Source organism: Antennarius striatus, chromosome 17 (genome assembly GCF_040054535.1).
Source record: "Antennarius striatus isolate MH-2024 chromosome 17, ASM4005453v1, whole genome shotgun sequence".
Taxonomy (NCBI): domain Eukaryota; kingdom Metazoa; phylum Chordata; class Actinopteri; order Lophiiformes; family Antennariidae; genus Antennarius; species Antennarius striatus.
In genome coordinates, this window is record NC_090792.1 from 11,139,061 (window position 1) to 11,165,651 (window position 26,591).

The following is a 26,591-nucleotide window of genomic DNA, read 5'->3' on the forward strand; positions in this document are numbered from 1 at the left end:
CTGCTAAAAGCCAGACAGACAAATTAACCAACAAGACCAAAAAAAAAAAAATGAAGTGAAGGTAATTAATTTAACAGTAGTTCTCAGTGATTTTGGAACCTGTATCTGGATATATGAGTAAAGCTTTTTCATGTTATCCTAAAAAAAAAAGTTACTGATTTAGCTTCTGTGTGATGTGAATAATGTAAACAGAAACAGTTAACATCATCTTTTGAAAACAGAAAAAGCTGGTATGAATCCTCTCTATTAGTTACTGGCTGATAGTGAATTCCAATTAAGTGTGAATGTCACGTAGCCTCTCTAGTTCCACATCCACGGCTCTGGGCTGTGGGCTAATTTCATAACTGTGCCTAGTGGAGAACACCAAGACCATTACGCAACTCTGCTCTCACAAACGACCCTTTACAGTCTGATTCTTTGGAGTCTGGCCTACAGCTCCAGTTATTGCATCAATATAGTATCAGAGGTTAAAGAGTCAATAAAGAAAATGAAGTTTAAAATAGAAACATCTGATAAACACATATATTCAAACTGATTTGTTGTTGAGCTTCGACAGCGGATGCCAAGTTCCATCAGCCCTGCTGATCTCAGCCTACTTTGGGACTTTGTGCCGCGAAGTGTTCTAGCGGGCAAACAGCACATCAAACACGGGCATGCCAGTGTTTTTCAGTCGGTAGGCGTCTTTGCGCTCTCTCCCTTTCTCTCCACTTGACTTTAAATTGGTCCATTACGCGTCATCCTGACGGACTCGCCTCCGCGCATTGTGGGCTTTTACTTTCTGCCTACCACTATTAAAAAAAAAAAAAAAAAAAAAAATCAAACATAAACAAGAAAAATCCCCAATGACATTACGACTCCTTCATAACCACAGCCCCCCCCCCTCTCTCTCCCTTTTCCCCACTGCTGTTAGGGAGGGAGGGGGGACTTTTTGAGCAGCGGAGGGTGAATTTGTTGGAGCACACGCTGTCAGGACTGAGCTGATGTGAGCGCTGCATCAAGTGCGCGGCGGTGATGCTCCGGTATAAAACAGCCCGCTGTTTTTTGGCACAGAGGGGAACGCATCAGTTTAACCCTCGGCTCTGCCCTCCGGACTCGGTCAAACTGTATTCAGCCTAGATAAGTTGAGGCGATGTGTGATCCAGTTGGGAGGAATCCTGCCGCGCGTTATTCCTGAGGATCGCTCCCTTGTTCGTGGTTTTTTTTTCTTTTTCTTTTTTCTTTTTCTTTTTCCCCCTCTCTCTTCAACTTCGATGGCCCATTTGCACTCATGCTTGCAGCCGAGGAGGGATGTAAGGTACGGGGCCATCCACCGCCCTCATATTTACACGGAGTAGCGGCGTGATCCGCGTCGCCATCTGAGTGGCAATAAGAAAAAAAAACAAAAAAAAGAAGAAGAAAAAAAAAAAAACTTCTTTCGAGATGTGAGTTATTCCTACCGGCTCGCCTGTCCTATGCTACCGACAACGGGATTTCTAGAGGAAAATGATTGTGGCATAAACTATTTCTGGAGACGTCTGTCACAGATATCGCCGCTGAACTGGACAGGGTGGATGGTTCTTTCTCAAACTGTTCAAGCCTATGTATACTGCATTCATTTGTTGGAAACGCTGCTTAGTATCTTCGAGAACAGCACAAAAGGAATGCTCGTCCAAGATCTAATGCCATTTACTTTAAGTTTTTGGCCTTTCCTCTTCGGTCATTGCCTTCTCTCACTGTTTTTACTCTCTTGCCAGGTAAGCATGATGAATTTACGCATGAGAAGCTGTTACACTAATGTAACAAGGAGTTCGATTTACTGATGGACTATGGATAAGAACTGTGGACGTGAATATTTTTCAAAGCCACTTATATATATAATGCTATAATTAATATTACATGTATGTTTACACAGGATGTTGGGAGTCACCAGTCCAGGCCAACACCTGTGTGTAGGAAATACTGTTAGGCATTCATGTGTGGTTTCCAGTAAGGCATGAGAAATGAAGCCATGCACACACACACACACACACACACACACACACACACACACACACACACACACACACACACACACACACACACACACACTAGAGACACTCAGCTTTCTAGTAGTGGGAATATGGAGCAGTCAACTGTGTTTTCATGATAGCAATATTCAGTTATCCCACCAGGATCCCTACAGCAGGCATATGTTAGTGATGAGTATTCTAACCTCTGCCCCGCGCTGCTGCTGCCTACAGATAGTGGTGAGCTGTTGCTCACACAGTGTTGCCAGGGTTCATGTGTAATGTGATCTACTTGAGTTTCCAAGTCCACCCACGCACACTCCTAGGGGCAGCCTGCTTCCCACTCTGTTGGTGGGTGGTTTTCTTATAGGGAGCGGGCTGCAGCCATAGATGTGATGCTATTCTGCATGTACTTCACACACAGCAACCACATCAGAGCCGTGATATGAAAAAGAGCGAGAGGATACCGAGTGCAGGTGCATCCCTGTTTCTGCACGCTGTGATGCTGATGATGCTCCATGTCGGTGTCTGTCTGTCTGTCTCTCTCTCCCTCACCATAAGGGAGAACTCCAGAGGTCATGCTCACGGACCGCGGCGGAGAAAGTTAGTGAGCAGTGCCAGCTGGCATGCAACTGTCGAAGATACCCTCCCCTCCCTCCCCCACCGCCTCCCCCACCTCCCCCGCGGCTACTGGGCACCACAGGTAAGCTGGCATTCGCGCCTGTCTCTCTCCGAGTCTGTCTCACCCTCAGTCTACTCTCGCCCCGCAGAGATCTCGCTCACTAAACCAGACGAGAGCGAGTCTGAAGAAACTGTTTTGACGTTAAGTGTTTGCCTTTTATGCTCGGAAGAAGAAGAAGGAAAAAAATGTACCATCAACCCCCCTGGAGTTTTCTGTGCGCCCATGGATGCAGCTTTGCATGTGCGTGTGATAGAGCCAGCGTGATGTTGACAGCTGAACACAAGACTAATTTATGCCGGGTCTGACCTTGGGGAGTACCCAGCTGCCTGTGAGATCCACGCCCGCTGGGCTGCTCAGCTCAGTGGTTGTGCTAGGGTTTCCCCCCGGAGGACCCCTGATTAAAACAGACGAGTTAATTAAATTAGCTTTAATTTGAAAGCGATAAGGAGGTAATGAACCAGCTCAGTAGTTCCAAGCTTCGTTTTGAAGTTGAGCTTCCGGCAAAATCAGGGAATGCGGGTGATTTTTTTTTTTTTTTGCATGTATGTCTGTGTGTGTGTGTGTGTTGGTGCTTGCATACAAGAAGCACACATACTGGTTTGGAGCCACTGCCTGTTGCAGCACCTTTTCCTCTCCAACACTCCCTCTTTGGCCCTAATCTAATGATAAATCCATCCACAGAGAGACAAATATATTACTCTGGTGTGCTCAATGAAACTTGATGTGATTTGTATGTAGTCGGATCCACCGTACGCTGAAATATGGGACAGGCGTTGCTGATGATGCAGCTACTCTGAGCAATTACTGTGACTTTTGAATCACTCACCGTCAGCCTTTAATACTACAAGCTGGGAAGGGTGTTAAATCATTAGCATCACGACAGACAGCAGTATAAAGCTTTTAATTAATCAGTTCCACTGTTTGTTTGTTTTTACAGTTAGACCTCTGTGAGCCATCTATGAATGAAGGGTTATAGACCCTCTATGTAAGTTGTTATAAAGGATACCATGACCATCTGACTGCAGGGGTTTGAATGCCCAACTGCAGCCAACGCACTGGTGGAAAACTCCACTTCTAGTGTTTGATGCTTCCATCAGCAGCAGTGTGTCATGATAACTATGATAACTAGGGCAATTTTTATTCCCTTTCTGCTTTACACAGAATTTTTTGTAGAGAATGGGGAAACTGTGAATAATTTACTTAAATTAGATTTCCACTTCTCTGTGTAATCTGCACACACACATAATTATCTTGATCTCTTCTCTTTTGACCAATTGACACAACACTGTCGGTTGAAATTGTCCTTTAAACTATAGGGTTTCAAAACGAAATTAATATGCATACCTTACTTGAAAAACTGGGACAGTCACAAACCTATTCATCCACTGGAAGTAAAAAAAAATGTCTATGTTAGGTAAGTCTGTGCTGAAAAAGGTTTCTGAAGTCCTTTAAAGGAGTGTACTTCCACACAATGAAGTAGATCCCTACAAACGACTGAATCAAATCCTTCAGCTACTTACAAAATGTTGGATTAAAGTGGAAGTTTGGCTCTGAGGAGCTTTTGAATTCATACTGACTTATGACGTGGTGTGATTGATGCCTTGTAGGAGTCATAGAAATGTGTTGTGGTATAAGGTAATCCACAGCATTACTAAGGAGTGTTTGTTGCTGTGATGTAAACCCTTCCACTCATTGATAACCTGCAGAAGCCAGAAGTTTGTGACTCCATGTGCTCAGGAGCACAAAGCTGGAATGAAGTAGCATTCATGCTGCTAAATGGATAGCTATGCACGTGATTAAACAGATGCACGGATGGTGGAGAAAGACAAGAGGAAGGTTCAGCATTACAGACACAAAGTTGCTGATGCACATAATGTTATTCAGCATTCCTGGTGAGCAATCTTACCTCATGGATCTAATGTGGAAAGAGCAGGAGGTTCCTGCAACAGTAATTGATGTGGACAAGAGTGCTGGTGTAAGGAAGGTTGATGGGACCTTAAATGATTCATGGTGTCAGGTTGGATATCTTTGAACCTAAGACCTACTGAACAGGTGAGGACACAGCGTTTTATGAACTCAGAGCAGGGAGGAAAATCACATATATGTGTCTTTGTGTGTGCTTCTATGTGATTTTTCAAATTAATTCAATGTTTAATTTATTTTCTCTTCTTCTACATCCAAATCTCTCTCCTCATGCTCCCTCTTTTCTTTTCTTTTTTGTAAGTGGCAGAGCCCATAGTGCCTTTGATGAGGCCCTGGTGGATGGAGATGGATATCATAGTTCTTGGAACGGTGGGCTGTGCCTCAGTCGTCTTCCTCCTTTCAGCCATCATCATCTGCTACAAGGCCATCAAGAGGTTGGATGTCATTTAACTTAATTTCAGTTAAATCACGCTGTGTTTAGTGATGACATTTGAAAGACAATCAAGCTACTAAACGTCCTGTATAGTTGGACCCACGGGACGCTAAATGATCTCCCCTGCCTTTGTGTGTAAGTCACGTAGGAAACCGCGGTGACCCTGTCATCACCCCACTGGGTCGCTCTTAGGTCAGAGAGGTTAGATAATGAAATGGGTTGTAACCGTCAGCGAGGAAGATCCAGTATGCCGAGTCGCCCAGAAGCATCCGATATTTTAAACTAATTAATCGAATTGGCCTGACTTCTCAATACTGTGTAGATTTCAATTTATTTAAGTGTCTGAAGCTTCCTAGAATGGCAGCTGGGCTCATGAAAATGAAAGCAAAGAGGCGAGCAGAGGAATCCCAAGACGCTGCTGTTGTTTTCCCCCATTTGGCTTATTAGTGACAAGGCTGTGTGAGGTTTTCGCCTGTAGCACAACCCAGACCCAATTCTCTGTGTGACATTCAGGCAGAACGGTGTCACACATGCACTCTGACATCCATGTTAATGTTTGCAGACATTTAGCAATCACACACACACACACATTCTCCCACATCGTGCAAAGCGCTGCACATTCACAGAGGGATGCATGTGGAGGATACTTGTGTGCATCCATCCATTATCAAACAGCATCTTTGCACACATAGATGCAGTATATCATCTTGGCGTATTTACACACTTAGAATTACACTGCTAAAATCAGGAGCTATGTCTGTCTTTTGCTTGGTTGTATTTACATTGATTTAGCATCACTCCTTATTATATTTATGGAACGGTATAAAGCCTGCATGCCAGATACTATAAGGCTTTCATCAGCAGAACTCTATTTCTCCTTTCTCTAAACAACAAATAAGCAAAGTCAGGCAGCGGAAGTAATTGGTGGTTGGCTCAGGAATTCATTATGGCATTTCTCCAGCCCCCCGTGTAGCCAAGGGGCACCTTTTTTTAATGCAGTAGCTGTAAGAAAGTGTTGTTGCAATACAGGCTCTAGCCCCAAACCCAAGTCATTATTTATGAATTAATTTGCGCAGTCATTCAGTCGCAGGCCACATCTTTTATACATGCAAGCGGGTCGTGTCCTGAAGCTTTGTGGGCTCTAGACTGCAGATTATGTGCCAAGCCAAGCTGCCCTCCACTCTGAATGAGGAGGGAAAAATACTCAGGTCAGTCCAGGATGGCCTCATTAGGCATTCATTAGTCACCAGCCAATAAGAGGACAGGAAAGGGAAGGATGCTATTCCGTTAACATTTGTCATGGATACTCTAATCATCCGTCCTTCCTCAGAGGAGAGAGAGGGAAACAACACAGCAAAAAAGCACAGAAAAAATATTTGCCAAAGCAAGCAAAGGCAGTAATTGAGCATTTTATTCAATAACAATGTGTGTGAGAGTTTGACAGTGAGAGAAGCACAGCTAGTTATATATATATAGCCCTTCCTTCCCCTCAAAGCTCTGGGCTTTCCCAAAGAAAATCAGATGGCTGAGGGCCAATGCCTGAGCTCCACAGACAGCAGAGGAGCTTGTTCTGCAGGTCCCAGCCCTCATGGTTCTTTGTTATGTTTTATAATCTGTGTCTGCCAGTCATCTTTCAGAAGCAAAGGGGCTGGAGAGAAAAAAACAACAACCCTATAATTCCATTGAGCGGCCACAGCACCAGGGAGGCTGGTGTTTGCAAGCGGACTGTGTTTTACTGTTGCCGAGCCGTCCAAAGCAGAAGACATGACACTGAAGTCCAGGCTGGCAGCCATTCAAAAAAGACAGAACAAATAGAACTCAAACCAACTCACTAAGGAAGCTGGATGTTTTTCCCCAAAACACTGAGAGGCTCATCCAAAGACAAATCACATCTGATCCTTACAAATGCAATATAGCATGTCCAAAGGAAACACAGATACAATGAAGGCAAAGTGATGCAAAATAAGGGTATTTACTGTCAAAATAATGTCAGGTGCTCTATTTTCCAAATGATTCTACCAGTAACACTAAAACTGCAGACAGATTTTTACCGTCTGTTTCATAATGCTCTTTCTTTGAACCATGGCATGTTACTGTAATTTCCAGATGGCTAGAGTAATCACAAACAGCATAACACATGTCCCATTTTCACCATGATCCATTCCTCAAACTTCAAACAGGCAAGTGTGCTGTGATTGCACAGCTTTGATATGAAATATTCATCCAACCTGTGAAGTGTTGTGTTGCCACCTGCCATGTGTCAACAGCATGGCATCTATTATTGAAGACCCGGTTAGGGGTCGGTCTGAGAGGCCCAGGGCTCGGCCCCGTGTGGCAGCCCAAAGCGACGTGGTCAGTCCGAGCAGAGATTACATCCTGGGAGAGCTGGGAAGGATCGAAAGGGCCTTCCAGCAGGCTATATATATATATATATCATCAGTGTCAAAAAGTTTTTCACCACATGAGAAATGAAATACTGACCTGTCAAAAATATCCAGGATTAAAATTATTAGTGAGCTACAAGAATGTTGCATAACTAACGGATATCAGCCCCACTGATGCTTTCAAGTAGAAAAATTCCCAGACTGACTGCAAATAATGTCATATATCCCCCTCAAGCAATCCTTGGTATATTCCAACTCCTAGCCAATCATCTCCCATGCAGCAGAATGTGTTTCCTCCCTATGGCTGGACAGTTTCCCATTTGAGGCTTTCCCCAAGCCCCACAGGGACAGAACAAGGAGCATCTGTCCCACATGGCTAGCATCTATCCCTGGTGTCCCCAAGCATACGGTTCTCCTTCCAGTTGACAAGAGTCCCTCTGGAAAGTTCATTCACTTTAGCTCACATCAACTCCAACAGCCCTAACCACTCCAGACTAAATGGAGACGTTCTACTCATTCCATATCACATTTAATCTGTAGTCTTAATGTATAAAGTTCAGCTTCATGGGATATTGTGGTAATTTTACCGCAAGCACAGTTAATTGTAATATTTGTTGAACACTCGCATTTTGGAAAGATGCTTAAAAGGACAAGATTATGAGAAAACAAAGCAAAATCCAAATCATAGTCCTATAACCCTGATTTGAGGTTGCTGATCCACAGAAACCACCTTAAAAAATCTGTTCTTTCTATCAAAATTCCAACATTGCTAGAAATATCAAACCTGCAGTGGGAAAAAATAAAATCCTGGATTCTCCTGGTTTATCCCAACTTACATTGGTGTTAAGGGAGGATCTTTTTGTTAATCAATAATTCAATCAACCAACCAACTTTGGTAAAAGATGGAATCTCCAAACGAAAGAGTTGTGTGACGAGCTCTGATGAACACAGGAGGTGAATGAAGGGTTGGAGGTGGGTCAAGGCTCTGAAATGACAGTGGAAAAACAGTCGTGGCAGGAAGAGTCTGAAAGCTTGACAGCAACAAGATGGTCATTAAAGAAGCACGGTGAAATCAGATTGTCTTAATTGTACGGAGGCAGCTGACAAATTGAGGTGACAGCAAGAAGTAACAGGGCTAAATGAACATCCCATCACCAAAACACATTTATATTAGCTGTGTGATATTTAAGAGTCATATTTTACAGTCGCTTTGAATCTTTAAATCCTAACAGAATCATATAACAACGTTATTAAATGTCTTCAAAATAGTCTTTGTGTTCTTTTGCTTAACATAGAACATAGCGGCTATCACTGGATGGCTCAGCAAAAAAAAAAATCTAACCGAAAATTAGTCATTCATTCACTTCTTATTTGAAAAGAGAAGATAATACGCATGTCTACGTCGTAATCTTACATTATGTTACATCCTCCCTTAAAAATCTGTCAGACTAAAACCTAGTTTTTCTTGCCTGGCTGTTGCACTGACTTGCATAACGTCATGTATGAGCTCATTTCACCCTGTAAGGATCCCCTCTGTACCCGATGCACAGGAAGTGGGACAGATTTGTAGCGGACTGAACTGGGAATGATTGTTTGTCCAAGTTGGACTGGTCAGCCTTTCAGAGGCGAGGAGACACTGAGCTAAGATGTCGCTCAAGGGTCCTCTGTTGCGGTGAAGGCACTGTACGCTGTCGAGCGGGACAATGACTGTACTTAACTGTATTCAGATCTGTCTCTGACTTACATAAGCCTGAGCAGGGGAGAGCAGCTGAGGGGGTCGGTGCAGAAGTCACAGTACACTGGACAAATATAATAACCACAAAGGCAGCTAGGAGTGCATGAAAAGCGCTGTATTGAATGATACTGCTCTTCACAGGCCAGCAGCAGCAGGGGGATCATGTGTTGGAGCTTTATTTTGCACCGGAGCGTGCTCACAGTGCTACTGCGCAGCCGGTGTTTAGGGGGAATTTATGTATCAATGTTATTCCCAAGTTGTTTTGACAGCCACACACATTTTCATTACTTAGAGAGAAGATTGCATATACCAGTCAGTGAAGGTAATTTCCTTATCCCCTGTGTTGCAATGTATCTTTGCCTCCTGCTTCCTTGCAAAAATGACCTTTGCACATTGAGTTTATTAGAAAGGATTGCGGGGAGTAGCGTTTCCACCCAGAGCAGCCCAGGAAATCAAATCAGCCTAAAGGTTAATAGTCTCGAAACTCTGTTTAATGACATGGCCTATAGCTAATGTCACATCTCTCTTGTCAAGGAATTTGTCCTCATGTTATGAAAATGTTTATTCGCAGGAAACCGCTCCGAAAAGAGGAGAACGGGACAAGTCGTGGGGAGTACGCCATGAGCATCCGTAACAAGAAGGCCATGGGTACGAACAACACTGTGGTATAGACTGGCTCCTCCTACATTCAGGAAGTGACATCACAATTGCTGTCTCTCTCCTCTCCCCCTGGATGCAAGAATCCCTTCTCACCCAGAATGTAACTGGGTTTTACCTGAGGTTTTTAGGTAAACTGTTTTTCTTTGCTTGTCGCCCGGACTGAAGATGCCATTTGGCTCAAGATGAGCTGCAAAAGATGGAAGGAAAATACATGAAGGCAGGATGGATGGAGACAAAAATCCTCAAACCCCAACGGTGTTGAAAGTGGCACAGCAGGCTGAACATTATGCTCTTAGTAACAGCAAGTGTTGCTGACAGGCTGGTTGGCTGCTGGCTGGAGAGGGACTATCTGCCAGTCTGCCGCAGATCCAGTCCTCATACACTGTTGACATCTGCAACGAAACGACAGACAATACAGCAGCGCTGCAGTCCCATGGGCAGCCAGACAGGACAGCCCATCACACACAATAAGAAAAAAAGTGCATGCAGTTTTTACAGAGAATGCAATGTTTTTTATACTCCAATCAACACACTGTCCATCTTTGGTTCTCCATTTTTGATTCAGATGCTTTGTGAGAGGTGTGACATGACAGTTGGTCCTGGCTCTGAAATGTGGATTTATCTGACTATGCAATTTAAAGAAATTTATTGACAAGGAACTAAGGATCAATGACATCAACATGGGATATTGTGGTAATTTTACCATGCCAAAAATGTCTCAGAATACCTATACTCAATGTAATATACTTTGGTCATTTTGATTGATTTAATTTATTTGCTCTATTTATGTTTTTATTTATTTACTTATTTATTTATCTATCTAGCTACCTTTGAATTTATTTTTCTACTTAAAGGGAAAAAACTGTCTCGTAAGTTACTCACGTCATTAGGACTACTGAACATCTTGATGAATTCATTTTATTTATTTATAGCTCTTTTTTAAAAACTGGTCATTTTTAATCCATGTAAATCATTTGTGATGCTCTGATGTTTTAAGCCTGCTGTCAGTTTGCTGAGACACTGATGCAGAACAAACGCTGGCTCTGTTGAGTGTTTCGGTATCAGTCGCCTCGACTCTGGGTGTTCTTCATGACTCTGTGCATTCCCGATGCTCCAGCTGAAGAGTCTGGGGTCCCATTGATGTGCTATGTGACTGTGTGTTTTCCAAACATTGCTTCATTATAAGCCAGTCCCCATTTTACGATCTGTTAACTCAACATGAGAGCACTCCTTCAAAAATATTACCGTGCCATAAAATGATTTGGTTAAATGTTTTGGAGTCTCTAGATCAGCGAGATGCCTTCAGCCGTGTTTTAATTTGACAATCTTTCTTTATGTGTGTATGTATGTATGTATGTATGTATGTATGTATGTGTGTATTTATTCATTCATTTATTTATTCATTAATTCATTTTATTTATTTATTTAGCCCATCACTTTATAATTGGTGTACAGGAGTCTAGGGTTGACCTTGTGTGCTGGTGAGAGACAAGAGACTTAGCCAATAGCAAGAGATCAGGTTTCACAGAAGATCATCCCTGCTGGAAAAACACAACTGAGCTAAATCAGAGCATCGCTTGCCGCTGCTCTGGCTTTTTTTTTTTTTTTTTACATCATTTGTGTGTGTGTGTGTGTGTGTGTGTGTGTGTGTGTGTGTACATGCATGTTTGTATGAATGTGTGTGTGTGCGTGTGTGTCTGTCTGTCTATCTATCAGTGTGCATGCATAATGAGTGGACTCAGTGAGAGTGGGTTATACTCTGTGGCTTTCAGTTTAGTATAGATACTGGCTAAAGTGTGGACATTTGGAAAAACACATGCTTGCATCTAAACATGCACAGGTTATTAGCTAACAGTATATCCCACTATGTACGTATATGAGAGGAATGATGGATGCATGAATGTAAATATTGATATTTAAATATCTGCCTTCTTGACTGTTAATTAATGTACAGTGTGACAGAGCATATGTTTATACATAGTAAAAATTATACGATATGCTACCATTTAGAATTATGTCAATGTTGTCATGTTGATGGAGCAAGCCATTAATGTATATATGGCAATCAATAGTACAATTTATGCATTATACCAAACAGATAGAAAGATGTGCATAAGTTGATTACATTGCTGAGTTTTTCAGTTGTAAATAAAAGTGTACATAACATGAGAGCTACAGTCTGAAGTGATTAAAGAGGTGTGCGTGCAGATATCTTTTGTTATGCTACGGCAGACAAAGTGGCCCACATGTGGCAAATGTGATAAAAGTTAGTCTGTTATGTTCAGCCTATGCCCACCCAGCCTGCGTGGAGCTGAGGAGTGTTGTTGATCAGTGTTGGTGACCCTCCCCCCTCCAAGCCATGTGGTTTACTGAGGCACATAAGTGAGAGTTATAGGCTTCATATTATAGCTTGGTAGCAATAATGTAATAAAAAAATAATACTATAAGGATATATGCACTTAAAGTAGCAAGTGCTTTAAAATAAACTGAAAGAAGTTAATGGTCTTACACAAAATAAATATGATTTTTTTTCCATTTCTGTTATAATTTGTTAGCCATTAACTGCAATATAACGATGTGAAATAAACAATGGAGAGAAACCTGTACTATACAGGCTGATGCAGCGGTGCACTGAAGAGGAATGTCAATGAATTACAATGTGAATGAGGGACCATAGAGTACTTTGCCTTCCCAGCTTCAGTCGCGCCACTTGATGCTAATGCCAATGGAAGCTCTGAGCAATTTAAACATTCATGCATTGTCCAGCCACGGTGCTGTGGATTTCATTGTAATAAAAGCAATGTGACAGCACTAGGCGGAGGAATCAGGGATTGTCACTGTCGCAACGAGGCTCTCAGGAGGCATTTCAAGCATTCTTGAGATTTGCATTCTTTAAATTGTCTCTGTACAAAAACTACTAATTATGTTGATCTGATGCAGTCTGCATGATGCGACCTCTCTCAGCCTGCTCTTTAATCAAGAAATGTCACCAAGGCACACATCTGGTGACACGTCGTGCTGGTGCATTAGTACAATGTTTGCATCTGTGAGAGCTAGCATAGTCCTTCCAAAGCTGACCTTCACAATCTTTGAGCACCCACTCACACCCTGCCTGACTGAGAGGCCTTTGGTCAGCAATAATTACTCTTAGTGCCTCCAGGTGCCTGCTCATCAGGTCAGCGCTCCCATATGGTCCTCCAGGAGGCAGCAGGCAGGGGTGGGGAAAGTGCTGGATACCTGTGGGACACTGATTACATAAGCTGCTGCTAATGAGAGAGGTTCTCTGGAAAAGGGCTGCGAGTTCAAACGATAACAACAGTGGCAGTGGCTGACAGATGCAACACCAGAGCGAGGGGGACTTGATTAAACCCACACGCACGCACACACACACGCACACGCTGGGACACAGTCACATAAACACCTGCATCCATCACTACTTCAATACAGATTCGCACACGGAGGGAAGCAGCAGGAGAGGTGCTCTTTGATGAGCCAAGACAAGAGGTTGATGAGAAGGGGCACTGCAGCCTGATTCAGCTAGCTTAGGGTCACCAGGGAGTGTGTGTGTATGTGTGTGTGTGTGTGTGTGTGTGTGTGCGTGCGTGCGTGCGTGCATGTGCGAGTGAGTGTGTGTGTTTAATAGTCATATTGTAGGATATCATTATTACAAATGACTCTTTTGGCCCGCACCTTCTCTCAATGTGGGTTTCTCTCTAACATATGTACACACACACACACACACACACACACACACACACACACACACACACACACACACACACACACACACACACACACACACACACACACACACACACACACGCACACACACATATATAATAAGGTCTAATTCATGTTTAAGCTCGATAATGAAATCCTTGCAGCAGTGAAAATCAAAACAAAGATGGATGTGCTGCTTGGCTCTCTTGCTCTGCTGTCACGTCATCTGTTATTCTCAGACCAGCTCTGTGGTAATGTGGTTAGACCTCACAACAATGCTTAATCACAACAAACCACATTAGGTAAAAGGTAATTATGTTTGCTTGGTATATGCATGGTCCAATCTGTTTGCGATGCTGCCAAGAAAGAGGAGGGAGGATGGAGAACTAAGATTGGGGGCGGGGGGGGGGGGGGGCTTTCCACTTTGAGGTAGGGAGGGGAGAGCAACCAAAATAGTCTTGTTTACCTCCTGCGTCTGGCTCCACCTTATCGAGTTACAAAGACGCTGCTGCTGCTCAGATTGGCCGTCTGATTGATTGCAGCTCTGATGCTAAGAGGCAGCATGACTGACAGTCTGACAAGGATCTCAGAAGGGAGCTGAGTAATGCATGTCATGTCATTTTCCCGGAGACACCTGAGGTTCAGTTTCTCGTCCAGAGGAGTAAACAACGGAGCTGATTTTATCACTTTGTCATTGGCATTATGGTAAACTGGACATTTTCCAAATCAGCCAGGACACCAAAGGCCAGTAAATGTCACATTTGAATTCTGAATGGGCCGACATTATTTATGAAATCACAAAAAGGCTCAATAGTTAGTAAAAACTCTTAAACTTTTATTATCTAGCTTGCAATCAAGCAACTCAAAAGGTGATATAATATGAAAGAATACAATCTAGACAGCCTTTGCTTTCAGACCCTCACGATTACGAACACGGGTCTATAGAAACGGTCTTAGTCATCTACTCATTCTTCAGATCTGTCGAATACAACAGTGAGGCACCTGATACAATTATCCCACACAAGCTTGTCACGCTTTGCTTTAATGATCAGCTCCAGCACGAGTTCTTTAAAATAGCATAGCTTTACTGTACATATTCTGAGATTATACTAGAGGTGCTGAAAACGAATCAGCTCAAACGGATCCCACATGGCATCGCTTTTCCATTAGAGTTTTTCTCTGTCGGAGGGTTCAGCTGGAGAGGCTGCATGCAGGTCTGGACCTGAGGTGACCAGAGCACAGGTCACATGGGGTAGAACTGTGAGGCGGCCTCTGAAGACTGGATCTCCACCTGAGCCATCTTGAATTGGGTGCACTGCAGCCATTTGCGCAGAGCGAACGGAGGGGCTCCGGACGTCTGGCCCTGCAGACACTGATGGTTTACCCGGTTCTGGATGGCCTGAAGACGTAACTGCAGCCCTGCAGACAGATGCTGAAGGAGCAACAAAGAGAAGGTGATGGAGATTTTAGTTTGACTCACATCTATTGTGTCTGTAGACAGTTATGTGTTGATACTGTCCTTACCTTAAGGTTTGACTGGATCATGGGTAGCCACATAGGAATCAGCTATAGGAGACAGCCAGGATGCACGAGTATTAGGTTACATGTCGAAATAATCATGTATCAGCCATGCAGAACTATAATAGAAACATGACAAACCTTTACAAAGATGGTTGAGTTGCATTCCTGCAGTGCTTCCATTAAACTAATGACATGAAGACACACCATCTCCACCATCTGAGAGAAAAAAATTATCAAGCAAAAAACCTCAATTTTCTATGAAACAGAAATTCCAAAGGTTCAACATAATTACCTCTTCTCATATTTCAGGCGTGATCAACCACACCACATTTCTAAGGCACTCACCTTACCTGAGCTACCTTTAACATACCCTGAGTGCAAAAACATAAAGTAGAGCACTCACCACTTTATTGTGGGCCATGAGCTGCAGGATGCTAGGTGTAACCCGACTCCAGAATTCGAGGCCTGTGAGGATGGCGCTGGAGGAGAATTCTGTCTGGTTCTGGTTGAGCGGGGATGGAGCGGCAGCTGCCTGCTCACAGTAGATGGTCCACAGTTGGGCAAACATGAAGGCGTGAAATAGAGAGCACATGTGCAGAACCGACGTCTGGAGACACAGAGACAAAAACAGGAGAGACAGGTCAGGTGGTTATAAATCAGGTAAATATTTATATGGATTTCTTTCTGTCAGACCTTTGACTGTTCTGGAAAACCAATGAGGATGACAATGAGATGATCTGCAATGTGGGAGCCAGCATCCAAAGGAATGGGCATACAGGAAGTGGATCCCTGGTGCAGAGCGCAGTGTGTCAGGGAGCCCAAGAGGAGCCAAGACAGCTGACGGATGTGTGACACACACTCAATGAATTCTTTGGGTCTGCAGAGAAAAAACCCCCATTGAAATTCAGTGTCACAAATCTGTCCAAAAAAAGTCATATTTCTCAGATTCTACTAAATATTTCCTCAATTATTACTGCTGACATATTTGTTGGCCTCGCCCACATAATTTCTCACTTCTTTGAAGTGCTAGAAATCCATGAATACTGAATATTATTTTTTTATGTTTTGAGATTTAAAAATCCTTTTTTGCATTTAAAAATGTTTACGTCAAGATCTAAAAATAGCCTAGAGTTTTCTAATCTGACAAATCTCACCACCCGGAGAAACAAACCTGGATTACGGTGAACTAACCCGTTAAAGAAAATGAATTATTACGAAACACATCTGTAGTTTTGTTTGGTACTCACCCTTGTTGCATTGTGGATGGTGGATGATAAAGCCAGGGAAGATAACGAACAACAGCTTTGTTGTCACGGTGATTGCCTTTGCTGATCTCCATGGCTGCGACTTGTGCCAGACCCACTTTCAGGTTCCCTCCGAAAGTGTCCTCATGCAATGGCTGACAGCAAGCCTTCATATGGCTCTAGTGAAGAAAAGAAAAGGTGGAACGAAAAGGAAAATGGGGGGGGGAACTATACGAGACTTCTAGTGCTCAGAAGAAGAAAGTGACTTACCTTAAGTTTGGTTAGCGTGTGCATATCTGCAATGAAGTCCAAAAGCTCACTTATGTATTGTCTCATGCATTCCATAGCTGCTGTTGTGCACTGTTGGTGACAAAAACCAGTTCATCCTTTAGAACAAATCACAATGGGTCTATCCTGTTTTATGACACTGATTCTCATACGATCAGCAGAAACATCAACTTACTCCTGACAGCGTTGAGATCATGTGCTTTTGGATGATGGTGGATTCTGCTAGTCTTGTACCGATATCTGCACAAACAAACTGAAAGAATCCAACAAGTTTTAGAATCCTACTCAGAAGGAAACAGTGTGATGTGTTTGTTTCTTGCAGACTGAAAAGCATTTTGAGATTGTGTCTTTACCTGGACCAGCAGTAACAAGTTTGTGTCAGGCAGAGGAGACTTAAACTTCAGCGCCTGCAGAAGCTCTAACACCACGATGCGGGACATGTAGAACTTATCTCTCTCCTGGATATGAGGAGACGGACAGTGGAGTAAATGTACTGATGCAGCAAGACTGCCTTTTTCTATTATCACTCTCCCTTACTCATGCTGCGAGGAGAGCATAAACTCCATAGTCTGAATAGAGGGGGAAGGACAGGCAGTGAGAGAGGAGGGAGGGGAGGCAAGGGAGACAGAATAGACAGAGAATAGTGAAGCTGAGGAGTAGATTTAGGCCAGTCCAGATCTCTCCTCCCAGAGTCCCAGGCAGCTCAAATGAGGCTGTCAGGCTGCCTTCTCCCTCCCCGAGGACAGGCTGCTCTCTTTGTTCATCCCATCCACACAAAGCCCAGCTGCCTGTTTACAAACCACACTGTCATCTCCCAGCTTCCACTTTGTCTCTCTCTTTCTCTATGCAGTCATGTTTGCTTATGTTCAGCGCAGGCAAGTGCTCAGAGCTGCCTCCGACATTTCCCGCTGTGTGGTTTGTTAATGTGCATACCTGTGCGCAGCACTCTCATAATTAAAAGTCAATGGAACATGTCCTTGTGGTAAATAGCAAATCACGGGTCCTTCTTAAGCCAGAGGGCCCACTCATGTTTAGCATGTAGTGCAATGCGGCTGTGGAAAAGGGTGAAACAAACTCAGAGAAATCTGACTTTGTGTCCTTAAAGGTTGACCTCCAAATATATCTAATCGTGTTTCAAGCACTTCCCAGAAACCTCACCTCTTCCCAAAAAAATAAATCTGTGCAGCACAGGTTCCAAAAGCAATTGCTCATGGTGACTCTGGGTTTTGAAAAGCGGATATTATATAGAAAGGAATTAAAGAGGGTGTAGAAAATCAATACTGCAGGAGACATAAAGCATGCAGTGTTGACAGTGGTGGAAGAGTAAGGATCCATCTGGTTCTAACAGTGCAGACAGCCCTGGCTCCATCTCTGTCTGAGGCAGCCACTCAGTAACACACCATACATCCTTAGTCCAAGCACACCAACTAATCATGTTAATCAATACTAGCTGATTGCCTACTTAATCATCAGTGACACATGGCCACATTTCTGGCCAACTGGAGAGTCGGGAAGTAGGTGTAGAACCAAAAGAGTGATGAGCAAACTGGAGCTCGACATCTTTAAAACTGTGGATTAGTTTAAAAGGTTTAACTCTTTCAAAGCTGCATGAATGCAGGTTGTCAGCACGTTTCATCACTGCATACCAAATATCACGCCTGCAGAAAAAGCTGTCATGTAAACGCACTCATGAGTACCTTGTTGAAGGCTTTGTAGCACAGACCGCAGAGCTCCACGAGGTAGGAAAGGCTGAACATGCCATACTGAATGACGAAGCTCAGTAGTTTTGAAAAAGGCTCCAGGAGACTCTGTAAGAGATATGAAGATGAGATAGGGTTGGATATTGAAGTCTAGACTTTATAATCAATAATTCATAATCAATACGTTAAATTCAGCTCTGGGCTTACCCGGGTTGCATTGGTAGTTGGGATTTTCAGCAAGCAAATGATAATCCTCAAACTGGAATCCATCGGGCACTGATGACAGATTGCGAACAAGTATGTTGAACAATCTGGTTTAAAAATTTTAAAGAAGTTTTTGCCTGTTGCACAGGCATATTTCTGGATTTAGATTTTTTATATTTGTCTGTGGTGATAATTGATTACATCACAGTAATCTGACCCCTGAGGTCAAAGACATCGACATTCAATATGGGCACAGTAAGGTACTTTTTCCTCGAACCATAATCAAATCAACCACACTCAACTTTGGACTTTCCAACCATGAATTTTCCCCTTTCCAAGGAGATGGAAAGGTCCACATCTACCTTCAGAGGAAGCACAGAGGGCAGCTTTGTGAGGAATGTCTGGAACTGGTTGCAGATGGTCGTCCACAGATTGCTAGGAGAGTCCATGGGGAGAGCCTCCATGAAGGAGGCAATGTTCTCCAGGCAGTGCAGCATTGTGCCCCCTGCTGGTAAACTCTTCTTGTTGTTCAGGCCCTGGAGGGCACAAAGGCATTAACCATTGCAGTGTTAAATCAAGTAACTCTGTAAGCGAATATATTTCCATTTAATTGATCATTCAGTCCTGATCAATCATAATGCCCATGATGAGAGTTGAGAATTTAGGACACTGGAGCACAAACGATTGCAGAGATGAGCTCATGCACCAATGGGTTCTTATCTGTGTCATTTATCTAGTGAAACTATTTCAATAAATTGGTAAGGCAGAGCAGATTATGCATGATTTGTTGTTTTAGATGCACTTATGGAGTGCATTCAGCCTCAGCTTTGCCAAGAGCTCCTCCTGCTGGTGGCGCGACTCAACACAATTCAGTGAAGGAGGTCTCACCTCCAGCAGCATGTTGAGGGCAGCAACAGAACTCAATTCATTAAAATCTATCAGGGATGATGCCAGCGTTCGCAGAAAACTTCCATCTGAAAAAAAACAACAACAACAAGAAAGTTTAACATGAAAACGATGAAGGTGGGGGAAAAAATCTACAAATCTGTATCTGCTATAGGTTACAGACTTCCATATGAAGTGCAACAAAATCAACAGCTGGGACATTCAGGTACATTAATCACAAACATTTTATGTGTTTTGAGTCATTGGGGTTTGAGCACACCTTTGATATTACTCTGAAAGAGTTGAGGCAAGATGCCATTAGGTGCCAGCTGGTGAAACATACAGCGGAGGAACTGCTTGGCTACACCTGCTACATTTCCTGGAATCAGCATACTGCAAAATACCACAAGGGGAATAACTCTGTCTGACAGACAGACTCATCTCATATCTATTAAACTCATCCATAAGTAAACCGAATAATCAAGTTTGCAAAGAAATGACTTCAAGGTCTCATACCTCTCAGCTTGTCCAGAAAAATTCCCGCTGGATGCCAACCTAAAAGAAGTTACGAAGCGGTAGATCAGGACCCAGAGATGAATTATACATGAACTCTGAGGTTATAAAACTTCATTTACTGGTGAAGTTCTATGTGACTGCTAATCCCCAGAGTACCTGCCCACAGACTGCATGATGTCCAGAAGCATGGGAGCAGCCAGATCCGGGCTGAGGTGGATGAACATTGAGAGAACCACCACTGCCAGGCCGAGAGTCTCCTCGTCATATTCCTCCAAGACAGCTGCACAGTCCCGACATCTGGTTTGTTTCCGCACAAATGAATCACGTCAGTCAAGCATTAAGACGGTTTGTTTCAAGGCATGTGTAACGGTCTATTTATTCACACACCTGTCAGACATGGTGGTGGGCTGCTCATCGATGAACTCCTCAGGAGCTGGGACGAACATGCTGACCGTACTGGGTGCAGAAAGCAGACTGGTCTTTGTAGGACCTACAAAAGAATTGAAAGAACGGGTTTTGGTAAGATTCAGCTTTTAGATGCTGTTTCAGATCAATAAGAAGAACATGAAAATGTATCCAAGTCTTCCTTTTTCCCAAGATAAAGATTAAGAGACTCAGATCAACATCATCAAAATCCTTTCACACCTTTTGGAGACAATCAAATTAATAAACAGACAAGCAAACACGTGTGGAAGATCATATAACCTCCCTAAACTCTCACTGGTGGAGAAAATTGGAGAAGAGTATGAAGCGACTGACCCGTCTCCCAGGTGCTGATGTTGTGTGGAGCGCTGGACTGATGCTCCAGCTGTCTCTTCATCAGCTGGCTCATGGTCAGAGCTCCCAGAGATCCTCGCTTCACCTGACGGTACTGGGCTGAAAGTCAGACACAGAAACAACACCTCAGAACGAAATGGTCGCTGTCATTTTATAGTTCCATGTGGACAAAATAAGGCCACGTATTTAGCTCATTCTCAGGAATTACATGGAAACACCTCAGAGTGTTGTTTTCTACATTTTCTCATGCATCTATAATAAGACGTCATTATAACATTCAAACGTGTGCAATTTTATTCCAGCTTCCTTGACTTAACAAAATATGACATTTTAAGAAATGACATAAGTACATGAATCACTAGAAAAATTGTGATTTGTTTGACACCACAACATTCAAATTTACAAGGGGACTAAAAGGCTTTTGGATCCTACTTGATACTGAACAGCGGTGGCTTGTTTCAGGCAGAGCAGCTTCGAGCGTCGGGGCCGAGGCAGATTCTCGTGGCTTTTCCAATGTTGAGAGAACTTTGTGATCTGCAAGGCAACCGTGACGAGACATTAGCATCAGAATAAATCCTCTTATATGACAAAAATAAAGCTGCTCAATGTGTAAGCATACAATAGTTATAGGAAAAACATTGATGAGTGCTGATTTGATATTGATTTTTGGCATTCTGGATGTGTTTCAGTATGCATTTTATTCTGAAATATAAAATTCACTGTTTCCGTTATTACAAACATGGTACTCTTAGAAAATATGTTTTCCAACTGCATTCAAACTCTCACTTTTGATTTTGATATGTGCATTTTTCTACCATTGGTTTCCATTTTATTTGACGTATCATAATATAATCGACCGTGTTCTGCTTGAGACACCATCAAGAACGAACGTCACGTCTCAATTTGTTTTTGTTGAGATTTAATAAGTCTGCATTATTACCTTGCAGTAACAGTCTAACCTTGAAAAAAGGCTAAAATTGGAGCTCATGAAATCAAATCTAGCAAATCAAAAGGAAAAAAAATATTCAAATATTTTGCCGATATAGATTCAGAGTTCCTGTGCAAAATCTTGTTCCTGCTCCATAATAAAGTGATTTGTATTTGCTAACTTCACAGAAAATACCATTGGATGTCAACCATGGAGAGAGACATAAGCAAAAGAAAAACCATTAGGTTTGGCTGACTCATGCTAAGGCTTGTTGCTTTAGTGGTTAATGGTTAACACATTTGACCACAAAACTAACTACTAGTGCACTGGTAAATCTGGAGTGGTCATCATGTGTCCTTCCTTCTTACCCGTTTCGGAGGTCTGCTCACTGCCCAGCTTGTCAAACATGTTGAATGAAATGTCCAGATATTCTCTCTGGATGGCACTGACGGCAATCTTCCTCTGCTTCCGTTGCCGGGGAACAATCTGGATTTTAAACTCTGCTTCGTCATTGTTGTTCCCATCGTCAAGTTTTGGGTCGCTGTCCCCCTCATCACCCATGTCATCATCCTCTTCATCATCCCCATACTCTTCTTCATCATTGCTGTTGCTGTTCTTGCTTTTTTCTGGCGAGGAAAGAGGCTCTGCTGTGTCTTCTGGGATGTCCAAGAAGATGGTCCGACCAGATGGGCTTGTTCCTGGTCCCATTCCTGATGTCAACTCATCTGAGCTTATGGGGATGTCGTCTAAAGAAGTGTAGGGAACATGTGGGGTCTTTCTCAACAGGTCTCGCTTCTGTTTCAGGGTCATTGGGCTGTCATGACAGACATTCTCTGGTCGGTCTGGAAGGTCCAGAGAGGCACTGGGAGTCATTCGGTATGACCTCCTTTCCAGAGGTGGTCGCTCTAACCCTACTCTTTCAAGCAGGAGATCTGGGGTCTTTTTATCACTAGAACAGTCCTCTACACTCACCTGGACCACAGGAGAGAGTCGCAAAGTGTTACTGCTTGCAGGGGAAGCTGAGACCTTCGGACTCCCATTGAACTTGGAGGTTATAATGGTGTTCAGGTCAAACTCTTCATCGCTCTCAATGATCCGTAGTGGAGGCAATGGCTCAAACACCAAGGAGTCGCTGTCGGACATAGAGAGCAGTGAGTGTTTTTCTGGAATAGAAGTGCAGTCAGAGGAAAGGTCAATCAGGTCAGGGTCCTCCTTTCCCTGTGCTGATCCTTCTGGCGAGCCCTGGTCGAACTTGTCTTCAAAGGTCTCCATGCAGCTGAGGCGAACCTCTGGGATGACTGGTTTGCAGATGTCGGACTGGCCACCTCGAGATCCTCGCCGATCTACATGATCGCTGCCCTCTACCCGAATGGAAGAGCCATCAGAAGATCCTTTGCCGCGATGCTTGCTGTGGGATGTGGATGAGGATGGGGGTAGGATCACAGATGGCGCCTGCATGTCACAGCGATCAATGCAGGATTTACGCCGATGTTCATCCAGATTGAAAAGGATGGAGTCGGTGTTGGAAATATCCAGAGACTTCTGCTTGTGCATGGCCTGCAGACGCTTTTTCCTGGTGCTCTCTTCTCTGACACAGTGCAGGATGTTGTCCTGGAGTGTGCTGGCTTCACGGTACTCTGACAGTTCAATTTCACCTGATAAACAGAGAGCCAGTGACAGTCAAAATGTGATATCCATGAACAATTTCTACCAAGGTGCCAGCATGCTGGACTTCACTCAGAAAGCTTTTGCTCCTTACTTTTTCTGGCGTTCAGTTCTACCGGCTGGTACTTCACAGTCTTGTTGCCGCCGATCCGCTTCAGGCGTGCAAAGAATGTCTGTGACTCTTTATTAGCGACTCCAGTCGGCGTGTCATGAACATCTGACTCATCAAACACGCTATCCTCTTCTAAGATGGAGAGAAATTAACATCATTACTGCATTCATGAAGACCTCATGTATAATTCTAACCAACCCAAGGCTTTAATTTTGGGTCACCTTTCTCTTTCTCACTGTAGCGGCTCATGTTGGAGTTGTCGCTGTAGAGCGGTCCTGCTGTAGGGTGGGGACGGCAGCTGTGATACTGAGCATTCAGCGTGTTGATGGTGATGTGGATCAGATGCAAGACAACTTTACTGCCCTCCATGTCTCTGTAAGGGTACTGTAGTGCATACAAAATCATTAGGTTACCCAACAGTCTTTGAAATTTACATTATTTTTGAGGTTTCCAATGAGAATGGATAAACAATGGTCCAGAAAAAAAACCACTGACATATTATAATGAAAGCACCTTATAAAGGATAACTAGCAGGGCTTTGAGCCACAACTGTCTAATGTGTGGCCTCAAGGGCCACAGTGAGCATCTCGGTGGCTGCTGGAAGTAGTGTCTCAGCTGGGGACACGTGCAGTACTTCAACACCTGGACCACCAGGGGGAGCAACTGCTTCCCCAAACCAATATTGTAGTCCATCACCTGGAAGAAATGAAAGTTAAGCCTGTCAGAATCATTCATGTACTATGTGTCAGGAGGAAAAAATAAGTACATATATATTGAATATTATTTACTTGTGCAATGCCGGCAATGAAGCCATTGAAGCAGGTTGACGTGCGCATCTTCTGTGGTGCGATCATGAAGCAGCCCTCCTGCTGGTCGTAGCCCAACAGCACATACAGGTGACGTTTCACCGTGTTGAAAGCCTTGGCACTGCCGATGTCCGCCTCCGCGCTGCTCTTGTCTTTGGCCATAAATTTCATGAGCACCATGATCAGCTGGTGAACCGTCTGGTGATCGATGCCGGCGTCCTCAGGGAGCAGGTCTTTGATGATATTGTCATCCTCAGGAGATGGGGTCTGGCCTGCAAGAGGGGCCAAAGGGTCAGGAGCAGAAACGTACAACAGGCATGGGAGAAGATGGGGAGGTGGGGGGGGGGGAGCAAGGGGGGGAAGGGGGTAATAACAGAGTGGGTGAGTCAACTCGTCCTGTGTCGAGACATGTGAAGGGTTTATCATGCAATAAACACACATTAGAGTAATGCAGAATTTGTGAGGAGCGTGAACATAAAAAAAATGAGCGGTTAGTTTGCCAGAGGCAAGATGAAAAAACAATGACTGTCACCATTGATCAAAGTTGATTTTTCAGATTTACAATCATAATTTGACGTAATAAGTAATAAGAAGATAATCATACTGTACGTTTCCTCCAACATGATGTGATTATGATGAAGAACACTGCAAATTTCAGATTTAGGTTGTTGTTTACCTGGCAGGACCTTCTCTATCATATCTCCCAGTGTCGGGGCAGAGTGATCTTGCCTCGTAAGCCTTAGAGCTAAAAACCACATATGAAGAACACAATTTAGGAGAATGTACACGCGAGGAAGTACAGGAAGGTATCTGAGCTTCATCTTCATCCGACACACGTACACATACACACACACAAAAACTGCTCCCAAAAATTATTTGACTAATCAGAAATTTCAGATATAACATTATGTTTGAGGTCATCATGAGCAGCAACTCCCAGAAACTTAGTTGGCCTTCTGAGCAGAGTCAGTGACAAAGTTAACCACACAGTGTCAAGATCCTCCCTTATTGAACAAATACGTGTTAAATGAAAGTTATAAACAAAGGAGTGAGGAGTGGAACATTAAAAAAATGGGACCAGACTTGGATCACATTGTATTTGCAAATAAAAAGGAATTTTGTGTCATTGAAAAGTGATCAGAGATCACAATGCAAGCACTGCTGGGTTCCAGAAATTGGTAAGAAACTAATTGAAAGGTAAGAACTTTGTCTCTGTGTGTGCAATGTAAAACAAAGCACATATGAGACATTTGGACTTTTACTATTTGCAAACACTGTCAGACCACAGATTGAGTGAAAGTGACACAGGCTCAGATCCAAAGTGGCAGCGAGACAGAGGCTCATCCCCAGTACTCACGAAGTCGGTTGCTCAGGGATTCTGGAAGTGAAAATGCCCTTTTGGACTCCGTTGGGCAACCCTTCACACTGTCACGGAGTGAACGCACACTCTTCTGCCGATTCCTGGCGAAACGAGCTCTTCGTATTTTCCACATCGCCGCATCACTGAGATTGGCCACGTTGGTCCGTACAGCTGTGATGGCTGTCAACAGAAAAGATTGCAAACTTAACGTAGAGCACTTTCAGATTCACATAAACAAAAGTAGCAGGAGTGAATGGAGTAAGAGCATCTCTGAATGTACTCGTGGGAAAAGGGAACTCCTTGTTGCAGTCCAGGTGTAGCTGAGCCTCCAGGGATAATGTTTCAAAGCGGTTGACGAAGAACTCCCAGCTAAGAGCAGGAATATCTTTCTTTAGGAAGTGGAGAAGCAGGAGCTTGCTGAGGATTATGGGCCGATCCCTCACAACAGTATCAAACTGGAAATCCAGACACAGGCACAACCCCTGAATGAGAAATAAAACACATCAGTGCATGATTGTCTGCAGCTCCATGAACACAGGATTACTATATGTGCACAAAAAGTTATGTTTATGCTGAAAATTAATAATTTTAACAAAATTATTTAGTCAATTTCATCAATTAACTGATTATAAAAAGAAAAGTATTACAATTTGATCATCTTTACTCACTTTTCAGTTTTGAACTCTAAACTCAACTCTAAATTGAACATCTCATCTCAATTTTGAGGCATTGTTACAGAGGTTTTTAAAAAAATATTTATTATAGATTTAAATAGATATATCAGAAATCACAGCATTCATGTGACCCATTCAATAATTGCACATTTTTTTCTTCAGTAACAGTTCTCAATACACTTGCTGTCAAATACTTAGTTCAAAATTTGTTTAACCTAGGAAAAATAAAATAATAAAGGCTGCCAACAAATATAGCATATGTTGCACACTCAAAAATGGAAAATATTGTGTATTTGGCTAATTCATTATTTGTCGATATAAAAAGGAAAGATCATTATTGCTCTATTTAAAAAAGCTGGATTTGGAGTTACACGTTTTTCTACTGACTT

General features: G+C 43.2%; 2 protein-coding genes across 6 annotated transcripts in view; one reads left to right on the forward strand and one right to left on the reverse strand.

Moving 5' to 3' along the window:
* The first annotated feature begins 248 nt into the window (after positions 1–248).
* On the forward strand, positions 249–12,112 carry prima1 (proline rich membrane anchor 1). The gene is made up of 4 exons (XM_068338875.1): positions 249–1,733; positions 2,547–2,688; positions 4,892–5,024; positions 9,714–12,112. The coding sequence occupies exons 1-4, from the start codon at positions 1,452–1,454 to the stop codon at positions 9,811–9,813; spliced, it is 657 nt and encodes a 218-aa protein (XP_068194976.1). The 5' UTR covers positions 249–1,451; the 3' UTR covers positions 9,814–12,112.
* Positions 12,113–14,349: 2,237 nt separating this feature from the next.
* The window catches only part of LOC137611291 (protein unc-79 homolog), a 30,313-nt gene continuing 18,071 nt past the window's right edge, over positions 14,350–26,591 (reverse strand). For 2 of the 5 annotated variants that reach the window (XM_068339396.1, XM_068339395.1), the window contains exons 25-51: positions 25,809–26,010; positions 25,526–25,708; positions 24,845–24,913; positions 24,151–24,440; positions 23,876–24,058; positions 23,584–23,746; positions 23,345–23,494; positions 21,954–23,240; positions 21,090–21,191; positions 20,640–20,756; positions 20,268–20,370; positions 20,037–20,177; positions 19,881–19,919; positions 19,645–19,757; positions 19,368–19,453; positions 18,782–19,015; positions 18,483–18,551; positions 18,273–18,383; positions 16,929–17,033; positions 16,751–16,828; positions 16,558–16,647; positions 16,291–16,466; positions 15,737–15,920; positions 15,447–15,650; positions 15,182–15,259; positions 15,047–15,088; positions 14,350–14,954 (exon numbers count right to left, since the gene is read on the reverse strand). In XM_068339396.1, coding sequence (XP_068195497.1) covers positions 14,766–14,954; positions 15,047–15,088; positions 15,182–15,259; positions 15,447–15,650; positions 15,737–15,920; positions 16,291–16,466; positions 16,558–16,647; positions 16,751–16,828; positions 16,929–17,033; positions 18,273–18,383; positions 18,483–18,551; positions 18,782–19,015; positions 19,368–19,453; positions 19,645–19,757; positions 19,881–19,919; positions 20,037–20,177; positions 20,268–20,370; positions 20,640–20,756; positions 21,090–21,191; positions 21,954–23,240; positions 23,345–23,494; positions 23,584–23,746; positions 23,876–24,058; positions 24,151–24,440; positions 24,845–24,913; positions 25,526–25,708; positions 25,809–26,010 — 4,788 coding nt within the window. In that variant the 3' untranslated portion in view covers positions 14,350–14,765. The remainder of the gene's footprint in view (positions 14,955–15,046; positions 15,089–15,181; positions 15,260–15,446; positions 15,651–15,736; positions 15,921–16,290; positions 16,467–16,557; positions 16,648–16,750; positions 16,829–16,928; positions 17,034–18,272; positions 18,384–18,482; positions 18,552–18,781; positions 19,016–19,367; positions 19,454–19,644; positions 19,758–19,880; positions 19,920–20,036; positions 20,178–20,267; positions 20,371–20,639; positions 20,757–21,089; positions 21,192–21,953; positions 23,241–23,344; positions 23,495–23,583; positions 23,747–23,875; positions 24,059–24,150; positions 24,441–24,844; positions 24,914–25,525; positions 25,709–25,808; positions 26,011–26,591) is intronic. The other 3 variants (XM_068339397.1, XM_068339399.1, XM_068339398.1) reach the window with 3 other exon arrangements.